Source organism: Olea europaea, chromosome 2 (genome assembly GCF_002742605.1).
Source record: "Olea europaea var. sylvestris chromosome 2, O_europaea_v1, whole genome shotgun sequence".
Lineage (NCBI taxonomy): Eukaryota > Viridiplantae > Streptophyta > Magnoliopsida > Lamiales > Oleaceae > Olea > Olea europaea.
In genome coordinates, this window is record NC_036238.1 from 1143567 (window position 1) to 1159173 (window position 15607).

General features: G+C 32.2%; 2 protein-coding genes across 2 annotated transcripts; both read left to right on the forward strand.

Annotated features, from left to right (window-relative positions):
- Positions 1–85: 85 nt before the first annotated feature.
- On the forward strand, positions 86–3000 carry LOC111370863. The gene is made up of 4 exons (XM_022992766.1): positions 86–100; positions 2032–2266; positions 2593–2853; positions 2996–3000. The coding sequence occupies exons 1-4, from the start codon at positions 86–88 to the stop codon at positions 2998–3000; spliced, it is 516 nt and encodes a 171-aa protein (XP_022848534.1).
- A 770-nt stretch (positions 3001–3770) lies between these two features.
- On the forward strand, positions 3771–6264 carry LOC111370871 (ankyrin repeat-containing protein NPR4-like). Its single transcript, XM_022992775.1, has 3 exons — positions 3771–3876; positions 4317–4753; positions 5446–6264. Exons 1-3 carry the CDS (start codon positions 3771–3773, stop codon positions 6091–6093), a joined length of 1191 nt encoding a protein of 396 aa, XP_022848543.1. The 3' UTR covers positions 6094–6264.
- Positions 6265–15607: the final 9343 nt, after the last annotated feature.

Below are 15607 nucleotides of genomic sequence, written 5' to 3' on the forward strand. Positions count from 1 at the left end.
TGTCTTGATCTACAAGCTTTTAACCCTGAGCTCTTCTCTCTGATCTTCTCCAAAACCTGGTTGCACTTGATTTGTGGCACCAATAATGGAAGTTGTATTGGTATATGTATGTACTTTCACGGCACATTAGATTTATGTATATAGAACTACATTGCCTTGTCCATTGCTCCAACATGATTGCGATTCAAATTATAAAGGAAACTTGATAACCAAGGTATGTTGATAATAAAATTATGTGATTGTAAAATAAGTTGTGACCCGTAAAATTTGTGAATTGTGATCGAGAAATAATACCTGACCTAGTAATTTGATAATTCATGATCGATAAAATAAATTGTGACATAAAAAATTTGTGATTTGTGACTGATAAATATTACGTGATAAATTAATTTGATAATTGTGATTGAAAAATAAGTTGTGACCTATAAAATTTGTAACTACTACTATAAATTGTACAATATTGTAATCTTAATATATTTAATTAATGAAATATTTTTTAATGTATTATTTAATTAATTAATCTTAATTAAGATCTAATTTTTGAAATTTTAAAATTATTTTATTAATTTTGAAATTGTTTATTATAACTACCTTATATATGATTTTTTTTCCCCTAATAGATATGTACTTTTCCTTTTGATGCTTAGCACTAGGCCGATCATGATTAGGCCCAATTAAGTAAACATTATAATGTCGAAGTGCCCAAGTTTATTTAAAGAAGTAGGGCCACCTTGCTTCAATGTTGCTCTGCCAACATGGTTTGAGGCTATGTTTGAGCTCCATTTTTTGTGAAAAATGAATTTTGTAATAATGATTTTTTTTTGAAGATTGTGGGAATAAAGAGTAAGAGAAAAAGTATCCATGTAAAACTATTTTATTGGGAGAATGTGGTTAAAAATAAGTTATGGCAAAAATTTATTAATAAAGTGTTGCTTTTACAACTATTTAAATTAGATAAAAAAAATATTTTATTTAGTGAAAATTACATAAATTTTCCAGGCTGTTGTATAAAATTTCTTATTTCACTTGCACGCTACAAAACTTATTAAGAGGTGTAGCATAATCTCTTACGCTTTGATTTTTATTTGTGTATCTAAAAGATTTGAGATTTTACTTATCAGAAAATTAATTAATCCAAAGTTAGGTTACATGTTTTCCTCTTAAATTTTTATTTTATTTTATTTTATTTTCACGTAAATACTTTTACGTTCTCGTGGTTAATTTAATTAAAAAGAAGAAGGGGGGAGGGAATTTGAAATCGTTTTAATTAGGAACTTTTTTGTTTTCCAAATTTTATTTTTATTTTTTGTGAATTTTGTTTGTCTACAAAATGTGCAGCACATTGTTGGCCCCCCAAAAAGTTGAGAACAATTGCTTGGAATACACCAATTCTGTGAAAAAGAGAGAGAGAGAGTGAGAGAGAGAGAGAGAGAGAAGAGACAAAAAGTAAAAGTAAATAAATAAATAAATAATGTACCTTACTTAAGCATAGAGTAATTCTATATTATGCATCTATAAAGACTAATTGCCCTTCTTAATTAATCATAGCATACTTACAAGTGTTATCCCAGTGAGAGAAGATGACAAAATTAAAGTCAAGTAAGATGATTTTAATTTACTTTGCATTGTTTGTTGGGTCTCTGGTTTTTTCTAAAGTTTCGTTTTTGTCTCAAGTTCTATCATTGAATTGCCAGTTTTATGCTTTGAATAAAACTCCTGAAGTAACCAAGAATGTATTACTTTTTTGTGGTCCCCTTACAATGCAAGGCACTTCAACTTTCTCGACCAGTTTGAAAACACTGTTTGTCACCCAACTTACAGCATTGTTTCATTTAGTCATCAAACTTTCTTTTCTTCTGTTTTAAGTTTTTTGCTAAACTTTCATTTTGATTGGCGAACAAATAAAAAGCATAATCTAGCAGGTTTGGGAATTGTGCCAGAGGAGCTAACTGAAGATAACATTGAATCTTGGAAAAATTGCTTGAAAAATTATTTGGTTGGGAATGGGCTTTGGGTGTTGTCTCTCGTCAGGAGATTGAACCAGATAAGACAAATAAACAAGTGCATGAAGAATGGAAGAAAAAGAGTTCTCTGGCTTTGCATGCCATTCAACTTTCATGTGGACTAGCATTATTTTCTAAGTTTAAAGATCCCTACCTTTCTGCTCAAGATGCATGGACTCATTTGGCTAAGAGAGCTTCGGGAAAGGCACAACAGCTAGTGCCAGTCTTAGATTATGTTAAAGAAAATCCAATTGAAGATAATGGTAATGTATCAATCTTTGTGATAAACTAGCTTGTCTAGAATCTTATCATATTAGAAGAAACGTGAAATTTCAATATTGGTTCTCAATCGTTAAAAATGAGCAAGTTAGTCATCAACCTTTCATTACAGTTTCACACTCAGTTCTCAAAGACCAAAACCATTCAAATCTCCATCACATTGTCATGTAAACTTGGGTAGCTATCTAGAAATTTTAAGTGAGACATTCTTCCAATAGAACAATGAGGTCGAGCAAATTTTCCCTTTTATTTATTTGATCTTTGTATTTGACACAACACCTCACATACAAGTTGAATTCATTGTTTGCAGGGTCGGGAGAGTACCTTGATTACAAGTCCTTATATAAGGCAATTGAAGAAGGTAACTTGAATCATACAGAAGTTTTCCTTCAGCAGAAGCCAGATGCCATTAGGGCAAGAGTTACATTACACGACGATACAGCTCTGCACATTGCAATTTTGTTTGGAAAAATTGCAATTGCAGAAAAACTTGTAGATTTGATGAACGCAGATGACTTACAAAAGATAAATGATCATGGTGCTACGGCATTGTCTCTTGCTGCGATCTGTGGTGCGAAGAAGCTGGCTAAGACAATGATGATTAAGAACAAAAATTTAGTTAGAATCGCAAGTGTAGATCATGAGGACGGGCAACTTCCTGTGATTGTGGCTGCATTGTATGGACAAAAGGACATGGTTCGTTATTTACACAGAGTGACGCCAGAACAAGAGCTAAGTCCTGAAAAGGGTGATAATGGAGCCACACTACTTAATTGTCTTATTACAGCTGAAATTTATGGTAAGTGAACGCATAATGTGAAAAGTCTAATCACACCCTGCATTGAGTCCATCAATTGCAGATCAACCTTATATTAATGCACATATAAAATTAGTCAATATCAGATATTAATTTCAGCCGCAATTCATAACTACTATTCATTCCTATCCATGGGACCAACTAGTATTACTCTTTATAAATTGATTTATTAATTTTTCAAATGGAGGCTCTATGTTTTCTGATTTCATTTTACTAAAAGTTGTGGTTGTGATTGAGATTAGGCATAATCCCCACGACACGGATACCTAATTCTGGCTGTTTTCTTAATGTAGATGTTGCTTCTAAGCTATTGAAAAGGTACCCAAAGCTGGGTGTTACCCCAGATCCTAGTGGCAATTTTGCACTCGGAATATTGGCTCACAAGCCCTCTGCATTTTATAGTGGGACTAAGCTTAAATTTTGGGAAAGATGCATCTACAGTTGTAAGTATACAAATGCTCTCCTATTAATTTCATTCACAAACAATGTACCACAAGAGCACATTTAGATAAATTTTATTTTTAGTACAAAATAACAAACGAGATATAAATGCGCATGTTGAACATGATCATTTTGAAAAGTATTCCTTGTCTGGACTTTTTACACAAGGTTTAAGAGTACGTTCACCTTGGGAAAGTCATCACGGTTCTCATGACAATGAGCATGTAGAAATGCAAACATCAAGTAGTATTGATGATCACAATATTCAAATTGAATCATCCGATGAAGATATGATCGAAGGGAAGGCACATGGAGGCCTAACTATAACAACGCGAGGTACATCAAATCACACCATATTCCTCCTCTTCTTGTTCAAGTCTTCTTCATACATCCTAAATTTAGTTTTAGAGGTACAAATCAGGCAAGGATGACTCCTGGACTAACCCTAGCTCAGCTAGGCCAGTCCATCCTGGGTCAAAATCATTTTTAATTTATTTTGAACATGTGGATCCATGGATCTTCGAAGTGGGCTGACTATGTCGTGGCCTATGATGGGTCCGTCTGTGCTTTCATTAAGTGGCATTAGGCTTTTATAACCCAGTACATTTTGACACCTCTAAGTAAAGTCTTGTTTTGCAGCTCTGGTGCGCAAATTCGATTGGGGGATATTGCAACTCTTTGGTATGTATTATCTTCCCATATATAAAATTTCTGCTACGTATTGGAAATCTATTACATATGATGGGCTATTTAACATTAGTTTTCTTAATTTTCAGTTCCAGAGATAAATTACATATATCAGAGGAAGTTAGTCCATGTCGAAGTTGCGAAACTCCTAAGTGTCGTGTTTGAAGAAATGCCACAACCGAGCAAATCACAGCTCGAAAAAATGCACATCGATCAAATAATATATGATGCCATACAACATGGAAATCTTGAATTTATAAAAGAAATGATTAAATGGAATCCTGAAATTATAAGGAAAAAGGATAAAAATGGAAAAACAATTTTTTCGCACGCAATTGCTTTGCGTCAAGAGGAGATTTATAGCCTTATATTTGATTTAGGAACAAAGAAGAGTATAATTTCAAAGAAGCATGATATTTTTAAGAACAATTTTTTACATCTTGCTGCAAAATTATCTCCTCCGTCTCAACTTGAGAGGGTATCTGGAGAAGCCCTACAAATGCAAAGGGAACTGCAATGGTTTAAGGTAATGATGTGTGCCCGGCCGAGCGCGTGTATGTGTGTGTGTGTGTGCGCACATGTGTGTATCCCATTGTGATTTTTTTTCGAGCTATCATATCTAAAGTTCAAACTATTGAAAGATATCATATACTTATTTATTCAATTTTATATCAAGTCCATGTTTGTCTCCTTTTAAAATAAAATTTTTTAATGTTCATACTATTTTCACCCATACATTCGTACAATAAAATAATTTGCACTTAAACCCAAAACTTTTCCTACTTTCTAATTATACATTCTCCAAAAACACTATTCAAAACATCATTTTTTCAAAATAATAGCGAAGGGCTAAATATTCTCTCTCTGCAATACATGTACAATTTTCATAAATAGGTAACAATTATTAAAGACGTAATTCACATAAATAAGTTTGTCTTGTTTCTAAAAATTTAAACTTTAGATGAGGTAATATAATAAGGTACTAATTAGGTAATGGTCCCCAGTTCAAGTCGTGTCACCCTCTATTTATGAAAAATTGTGCACATGATTTCATCCCAAAATGGAGTCTCAAGAGACTGACCATAGCGTATAGTTTTTTTATTCCATATTAAGAGGCGAAATTGGAATTCATGACATTTTATCTACTCTAATGCTACGTTGATCTATCTTATCCAAAATTTTGATTCATCATCTTATGTTGTTTCTTCCAATACACAGGAAGTCGAGAACATAGTACAACCCAAACTCAAAGAGGAAAAAAATGAGTTCAACAAAACCCCCGAAATGGTATTCAGAGATGAACACAAGAAATTAGCCAAAGAAGCAGAGAACCGGATGAAAAACACAGCAACATCAAGCATGATAGTGGGCACTCTAATTGCTGCTGTAATGTTCACAACAGCTTTCACAGTACCAGGTGGAAATAAAAACGACACAGGATTGCCAACAATGTTGGAAACTCAAAGGACTCCATTCTTGATTTTCATGATTTCAAATGCCTTGTCGATGTTCAGTTCGAGTATGTCACTGTTGATGTTCTTAGGAATTCTTAAGACGCGTTATGCAGAAGAAGAATTTCTCAAGTCCTTACCTTTTAAATTAATAATTGGACTGACGTCTCTGTTCTTTTCGATTGTTACCATGATGGCATCCTTTGGTTCTGCAATGTATTTGATTCTGCAGGAGAAGTTGTCTTGGGTTACCATTCCGATCATCGTCCTTTCAACAATTCCGATAGTAATTTTCTCCATCTTGCAGTTTCCTCTCTTGATTGAGATGACAATTCGGACTTTTGGAGCGGGGATATTTGATAAACCTAAGAAGAAATCTTGTTTTGCTAGGTTCCGAGCATGTTGGCAAGGTTGAATAAATAGTATTTGATACTACTGAGGAAGAAAAAGAATAATATCAATCATGCTATACGGTACTGCTGAATATGGTGTCCCAAATGTGCTCTTAGTTCATTTTGGTTTCTGTCATTTTCTAAATGTTGATGTATCCATCGTGTGTTGTTTATATGAATTCAACTCGCTGAAGTATCATTTTCTTTTATCCACACGCCATTGATGCATTCTATTTCTCCAGTATTTAATTAGACCGTATGTGCCTGTTCTGTTGGAATAAGACAAATTTGACCCTCATATTTTCTACAATAATTCATGTATTGAATCCAGTCAAGTGTCTCATAGAATTCCATTGTTTGGGAAATCATCTTGAATTCTTAGCATGTATAAATAGAACCATATGTTGCAGTATTTTATAACCCAAATTATCTTGCCTTCAAACTGGTGTTAGATTTGTGAAAAAAGAAAAAACAATGTCCTAATAATTTTGTTTCCTTTTGCCTCATTTTAATTGGAAAAAATTTGGTTATCATTTCATTCATCAACCGTACATACATCCATTCATTCATCCATAAATAAATCCAATCATTCAAATAAACGCATAGAACCAGCCTAGGAATCGTTCAACTATATAATCTTGCAATAAATCAAGAATTAGAATTTCATCAGAAACAATTGTAGACCTAAGCTGCTCCGTTAGGACTAGGAAAAACAAAACAAAAAAATTCAAAATAAATTTAATGGACCAGATCTTTACTAGATTGCTATGTGTTGCATTTCTAATCTATTGCCACATAAGTGTTTAGATGTTACACCTATTCCGAGCAGTTAATTTCATCATCTTCTTGCTTGAGGTTGATTGATTTGCAAGCGTCCAACCCATCGAATAATTGTTACTGCCTTGATCTACAAGCTTTTAACCCTTGGCTCTTCTCTCTGATCTTCTCCAAAACCTGGTTGCACTTGATTTGTGGCACCAATAATGGAAGTTGTATTGGTATATGTATGCACTTTCACGGCCCATTAGATTTATGTATATAGAACTAAATTGCCTTGTCCATTGTTCCAACACGATTGGGATTCAAATTATAAAGGAAACTTGATAACCAAGTTATGTTGATAATAAAATTCTTCTTATGACTTGGTCAAACCCACATTTTAACTCATCAAAGATTGTCTTTGCTTTTTATGAAGGGCTGACTTCAGTCGAAGTTTGACCCGATCAGCTTTGCTACATGTTAATTCAATTATTTCCATAATTAAATCCCACTTTTTTTTTTTTTAGCAGCTATCAAAGGTACCTAATCGGACTTATATAATTCACGCTTCCGATAGTTTGGGGCCAATATCTCGGATCCATATTGTCCGATCCAAATATTATTTTAGATTTATTCCACTAAAAGCCTACAACTGCACTGTCAAATTATATAAAATCGCATAAGGAATATTATTTCAATTCTCCATAGTTACATCCTTTTGACTTGCTATCTATATGTTCGACAGACAATTATTAAATAGTGACGGGTCAAAATGAATGTTTTTCCCTTTTAATTATTATGTCACTTAAGCTACCATTTTTTTCTAAGTTTTCTTAATTTACAAACACATTTCGGGATTATTCATGCATTCCCAAATCAGACTTAAATTGAAGAAAATAATTAAGTTGGTTCATTAGCCTATTTGCATAGGGAAGGATTTTGAAAATGAATGTGTTCACTAATTCGTCCGTTTTCAGTTCCTAACTTATCGAGATGTTTAACCATATAATTAGATCTTATTCGTTTTCACTAATTCGTCTGTTTTCAGCTCCTAACTTATCGAGATGTTTAACCATATAATTAGATCTTGAAGGATTTTGAAAACGAATGTGTTCACTAATTCGTCCGTTTTCAGCTCCTAACTTATCGAGATGTTTAACCATATAATTAGATCTTACTCGTTTGCACAACAAATATTCTAAAGTTCACAAATAGCGAACACTACCTCCTTTTCGAATTCAAGTAATCTATATATAAAATAGTTATTTAGAGTTTAATTCTTCGCACGATCATTCCATAGAATTAAGCTCTATCTAGATATTCTACCTGATGCCCTTCGAGACACATTCGGTGGACTAGTTTTACAACTCCTGAGATCGTCTAGCCACAACTCACGATCAAGACTAATTACATATTTCAATAGCTAATCCCATTACCTTATTAAAACAAAGTGTCAAAGTTTGCTCATTAGTCTAGGGCAATTAATTTTCAGTTACTATACAAATTGTGGATGGCTATACTTTTTGACGCGAGTACAATATTTTTATATCACCCATCAATGGAAGACACTCCGTTAAATGCTCAATAAATGCATCAATTTGTTTAAGAAAAACAAATAATAAATATAGAGTCAACATTCAAAATTTTCAGCTATTACAGTAAAATTTTAATTTTGTATAGTGATTTTTTTGGAGAATGTGTGATTATAAAAAGAGAATTTTTTTTTATTTTTTGAATTTGAGGGTAAATTTATTTGAAAGGAAAATGTGTGGTTGAAAATGAATTTTAGAAAAATTTGTTTTGGGAAAAAAAAGGAGCTGCTAAACTTGCAAAACAAACGCAATGGAGAAACTAATATTTTCTCTTTCTTGGCCTTTTTCTTGTAAGTTAGGTAATTGATTGGAACACTTGCACTTTAATAAACAGAGCGAGAAACTTTCAAAAGCAGTGCATTAAAAGTTGCTTACTTAGGACATCTCCAATGTTGGCACCAAACCATCAAATTGCACCAAAAAATGATGTAAAACTCCTCCAATGCAATACCAAACTTTGCACTATTTAGGTGCAAATGGTCCAAAGTCATTTTTACCTTTTATTTTCATTTCCCAAATAAATGGATTAAGAGTATTTGTGTCATTTGTGTTATATATTTTTTAATACAATAAATTATTATTATTATTATTATTATTATTATTATTATTATTATTATTATTATTTGCATTTAAAATAAATTTTAAATGTAAAAAATAATAATGAATTAATTAATTAAAACAAGAATACAAAAAAAATTAAAATATAACAAGCACGATTATTTAAAGTTAACCCCGAAATTTATTAAACAACAACATACATAAATTAATCGATCATTTATGGGAATAACATATGAATTTCGAGAATTAAATTGCAATGATATTTCGTCTTCGTAATATCATAATATCCAAATTTGAAATGCATTGCACTATTTTTTAAATGGTATGATTTAATATTTTTATTTTTGTAGCGTTCTTAATAATTGTACTATGTTTTTTATATTTATTAATGATTTTAATCTTTTCCTTAATTTAACATAATTATTTATTTAGTAATTTATGTATTTGTAAAATAAATAAATAATATTTTCAAATAGATAAATTATTAAGAATAAAAAAGAGAAAAAAATGGTTAAACATTGTTTATTTAGTGTAAGTACTGGTGTAATGGTTGGAGATGAATTTTAGTTTTGTACAAGGTTGGAGAAGGTCTTACTATCAAAGTGTGCAATTATCCTATTAAATGGTCCTTGATATTGCAATTTGATTTACGATATTAATAATGATGTAAAGTAAAGTGGTATCACGGTATAAAAGAATAATACAACCAACTATTTGTTGATTATGTGAATACCTGAATATTTGGAGACAATAATTCATTTATTCGATACTGAAATTGATAAAGAGAATTGACTTTCTTACTGAAAACCTGGTGAAGGTTGAACTAATAGGCCAGAGAAATTTCCTGTTACTATAATATGTAAGAAACCTCATGAAGGGTAGGTTAAATTAAACATTGATGGTACCCTTAAGGATGATCTATAAGCGGCTGGCGGGGGTGTGATAAGGAACAACTCAAGGGATATGTTCTGGGGATTTCAAAAATTTAATGGGGTTTGCTCTATTCTGGAAGTTGAGATAAAAGCTCTTGCCACAAGCCTTAAAATCCATTATCAATAACGATACTCTGGAACTTGGGCAGATGAGGATTCGAAGATTGCTTACATGTTAATCCAACAGAGAAATAGAAAAACGGATGTAAAATTACTCGCATATGGAGGGAAGACGGTAGTGTCGCTGACTAGATTGCCGGCCGTAACAAGGCTTTTCAAAAGTGAAAAGTTACTTTTGAACCTATTTGAATTTTTGTCTGAAAATGCTTTATCTAACTATAAGATGTTTTAGAGAAAACTGACCTGCACGAAGTTTTTTTTACAAGAACCATATACTTTAAACTGGTCAAACGGGCACTGCAAAGGTTGGTTATAAAGGAAAGTGCTTTAAAATGAGGTTACTAGATGCATTTGAAGGATTGTGAGAGAGCATATCTGATTTAATAAGCAGGGTTTGACATCGATTAGAATGACAAATCATATTTGAAGATCAAGGACAAGATAATATATGGCTTCTGGTGATATTTATAGTATATATTTGTTAGTTTTATCTGTCCTTATCATTGTATGCTTTGACATTGTAAAAAAGCATAAATTGTTTAGAGTCTTCATCGGTCCATTATTCCGCAAAAGATGTAATAGTGGAGGTGAGGTAAGGTGAAGTTTCACTCCTTGTGTCCACTTATTTGCAACATATATTACAGGTTGGGGAATCCAAACCTTATGAAGGTTTAGACTGATAACCTACTAATGTCTAAGTTGGAATGTCCTTAAAAAAAGGATGAATACCTAAATATTGATAAGTTTAGAAAACTCTCAATGCATAATATTTTATTTAAACACATCCTCTCTAAACCTAACAACCTTATGCCTAAAAAGGGCAAAAAAAAAAAAAAAAACGGTGGCAGCATAAGATGTTAACAGGGTATTCATTCCAAAATCAAGAAAGAGGAAAGGGGAAAACAGTAACGTAACGAACCAACTGGATCACATCTCTAGTCATTTAACCTGCTTTGCGCATGAGTATATGTTTCAGTAACTTATTATTACTTCTATTCGCTTATTTAACAACTGATTCCAGTATAGTTATCCATAACTAACAAGCTCAAAGTTCTAAATCAATACACATTTCAAAAAATTTAACATAAAAGTTACAAATTAAATAAAATCGTAATATCTGTTTTTCCTTTAAGAAGTCCTTGTCCTCAAAGGTGAATTTTGGGACAACTTTACCTTTAAATCTTTGTTCCTCTGTTTCACACTTATTGTTCTCCTTCACTTTTAGCACGTTTGGTGTTTGATCGTGCTTGAACAACATTCCCTTTTACCATATTCTTAACAACGTTGACTTTTGCCAATAAAGAAACTTGGAGCACAGTTGCAGCCATAATAGTAACAACTGCTTCTGATGCAGATCCACGAAGATAGACAACGTTCTTGCACTGGGAAGTTATATCAAAGAAGAATAAGTTACCAAGGACTCAAGAAGAAGAGCTTTTGATTGTCAAAGTTAAACCCTCAAACAACAAAGTACTTGTATAGATACATATTCGTGTTAATAATGTTAGGCAAAAGCCATAGGCTGATGCATAAACTGTATAAAAAATAGGATAATTGCTAGTGTCATTTGAAAATTCCTACTCCCAAATGTGACTCAAAATTCAGAATCTTACATATGATATGTGTGCAGATGCATTAAAAATACACATGATTTCTGCCTAAATCTGAACATGGTAGGATAATAAAATAAATCGATAAAATATGCAAGAGAGGATGAGATTAATGACCCACAGTTAACATCCATTCCACAAATGAGATACACGACAAAGCATGATTTTGTTTGTCATCTCCCTATACACCGCAGGTTTGACGAAATACATCTAGACAACATACAGGCTTGACAAAATTAAATAACGTCAGTGAATTGTTTTTAATTTCTTCTAGGCGTTCATCGACTTGCACGCCTTCCTCACACTCCTCGGAACTAGAACATAGTCTGTTTCACATTAAATGATTCACTTTTGATTCTCGTAGTTGTATAGTTGAGAAGCCAAATATGTCCTTGTGACATTTGGAAGGAACTTTTCAGGCATATCTTGAATCTTATCATTGATTATGAACTCTATATACTTTATCACAAAAACTGTCATATGCGGTGTCTCTGTTTACTCAAGCCGAAAATCAGACTTCACATCAATTTGAAAATCTATAATCTGTTCTTCTTTCTGTTGGATTCTTGGACACGATTAGTTAAGTCCTTGAGTACAGTCATAATGCTAGGCTGGAGAAAAATAGAGGATGGATAAGCTAGCAAGAAGCAACGCCATTGCAGGATAAGTTAACTTAATTGAAGATTTCAGATACATTACACACTATCGTGGCTTCTGATCATGTTGATGTGAGCTGTAAGATCAAAGACATCATAATTAATTCAATTGACTCAATTTTATCAAGTCATGGCATGGTTTGGGCACATTAATAATGGTACGAGTTCCGGATATCTTTGAAACAATATAGAAATCATTTTATAGCATAGCAACATGTGGTAATAAGATGGAACGTATATGTTAGAGTTGTGACTCAAATAGGAGTCTTGAATAGCGTGTTGTTGGTGTTAGAAAGGAGTCTAACTGCATTCAATAACAAAGAAATAAAATCTCATTAAAATTGGGTCTCCTAATTGTAATATTTTTTTTTGCCTTTTAGGACTCTTCTAGGATTTGGAACGTGGCCTATAAATACAAGGCTCCTTTGTCAATTTAGAATAAGTAACCAAGAAGCTTTTATTGCTGTTCTCTAATATTTTCTCCATATTGTTTAATAATAAATATCGTTCCTCAGCATTTAATCCTTCTTGTTCCTCTTTACAACTAAATCTTGTTATTTGGGGTGTGATCTTGTTTACTTCATAATATTGTCATTAAATTTCATTCTTTACAATCCATTGGAATCCATTGGACGTGTAACCGATACATAGTTTAAAAATTGTCAAATCAGGTACGTATGACATTCAGTCTTCTCAACATTTGCTTCCCGCTTTTCACCACCAAAATCGCCTCCCTATTGTTAATGAATAAAATTTCACATCAAATAAAGATCAAAATATAGACCAACTTATAAAAGATTAAACTACTCTTCTTAATGAGGTTGACATTTTTAGATTGAACATCAAATTTTAATACGGTATCGGAGCTCATTAAACTCTAATAAGCAATTCAGCCCAATTAAAACTAAAAAATGAGCATACGAATTTCAGAATCGATCTACTCAAACAAGCCACATCTTGCGGAGGCAAGTTAAAAAATAAAATCTCACATCAAATAAAGATGAAAATATAGATTAAGCTATAAAAGATTAGATTACTTCTATTAATAATGTTGACTTTTTAAAATAGAACCCCAAATCTTAATACCCATTTTGCTACCTCTCTAATTCCTCCAATTCAACATCAATTCCATTACTACTCACCAAGTCCTCATCTTTCCCTAAAGAATTAATATCACTCGTCACTCCTGAATTCCAAAAATTCGTTTTCAAATCCTCTGCTTCATTGGTTCTATCTCTAGCAATAGAAATCTCTATTTTTCTCTTCTTCGTTATTGGAATTTTGGCTTTTCTTAAGTTGACTACCCCATCTTCTTCTACCCTCGCCCTCCCCCATACACCCTAAATTTCGATCATTAAATTATATTCGTCAGAACAAAAGGGAATTGGATTTTGAATGGGTTTTATTTTCTAAAGTTCGTTTTCAATGGGGAAATGCAAATGCTTGAAACAATTGATAATCTAGAACAACTATTTAGCCACAAGTAGCGAATTGAGCAGAAAGAATGAAAAGATAAATTTTCAAATATATATGGTATACATGACATGAGATCATGATAGAAATAATATAAATTTAGCATTTGAGATAAGCGGAGATATTTGGGGCGTGATTGAATACTATGAAAGAAGTGGACGGTTTCCATCCATTTGGACTTCGGCCACACGAACTTGAATGGTTTAGGACCATGGTTGCAAGAAATGAAATTTAAAAGGTTTGGAAGCACAGCTGCAATTTTCCCTTGATGATTTATCATTCTTACTTCTTTATTTCAGTATTTGTAGGATAAGAAAATGTGAAATTGGTCCATAATTTGATGCTTAGCACTTGGCCTAGCATGATTAGGCAATTAAATCAACATTATAATCCCGAGGGAAAAATATCCACTTCCAATATCAAAAACTTAAGGACTACTTTTCAAAATTCAGGTCATAAATAATATTTTAATTAAATTTATCACAAATTAATTAAGGGAAACTGAAATAGGTATATTTTACAATCAAATTCCATCTCTCCGTTCAACTGGACGGAAATCTCATTCGAAATTATCTCCCAATTCATCTAACCTCTCTTAATTTCTTCCTCACTTCATTCTATTAATTTTGTGTATAATTTAGTCTTATTAATTTCGGTGTAAATAATTTTAATTTACTTAATGGAGGCAATGGTAAGTTCAACAGCCCTGGCCTTGTATATAGGGTGGGAGGAGGTGGTTGTTTTCAGTGAGAACGTAAAGCGACAGGTCCATTATTATTTGAAGCGAAGCGACAGTGGCGAGCCAGATCTGGTCATCGTTGGGAAGGAAAGTGCCCACGTAGTGGTTGTATTATTATGGGATTAGAGATAAGAAAGAGTTTTCCTATTTTCATCCACATTTTTTATAAGTACATCCCACTCTAAATTCATCCCTAATAAAATTTTAAAAACTTACAAAAATACTATTTACATCCATGTCATATTCCAATCTTATCCTTATTAAATTCATTCATTTAAATAATATATATCCATATGAATTGTATGTATTCATCCCACTTTAAATATATCCCTAACACTATAGATTCGCCCAATCCCTAACATGATAAACTCTTAAACCAAATGAATTAAATAAGAACAAATCTGAATTGATTGAACATTAAATTAACATGAAATAAATTCTTTGTTTATTGAAGTTTTGAGTATTAGAATATTTCAAACAACAAAAGATAAAGAAACAAAGAAGAATAAAGTTCAATTTAAGCAAGCAGAATTTTACTAAATTTGTTGGCTACAATTATTCTTCTTTCTTGATTAAATGATGAAACTGCATCAGATTTCATTTGAATGCAAACGAAATCTGATATGATTCCTGTAATACATTAGTTTAATTAAAAGAAAAGTCAAAAGTATTAAAAAAAAAAAGGTGAGGCGGTGCATTTATTTTATATCAATCCATTGCCAAACAAATCCATTTGCCTACACATACAAAAACATGCAGAGAGAAATGGAAACAGGGAGAAAGAAAGAGAGTGAAGAGGGGGGGGGGGGGGGGAGATGCAGAGAGAAACGGAAACAAGGAGAAAGAAAGAGAATGAAGAAGGGGGAAAAAAAAGGAAAACTTGCTAACGTGTTAGAAAATAAGTTTTTCTACTATTAGGATTAAATTCTTCGAAATTAAAGGTAAGTAAAAAGTTACTTATTGTCAAGTTATGTTTAATTTTAGAGTTGTTAAATTGTTAGATTAAATTAAATTTTATTAAAGGGGTTAAATATAATAAACTATGAAATTGAGTAAAATGAAAGAAAAACTAGTTTTAGTGATTAAAGAGGTTTTAGA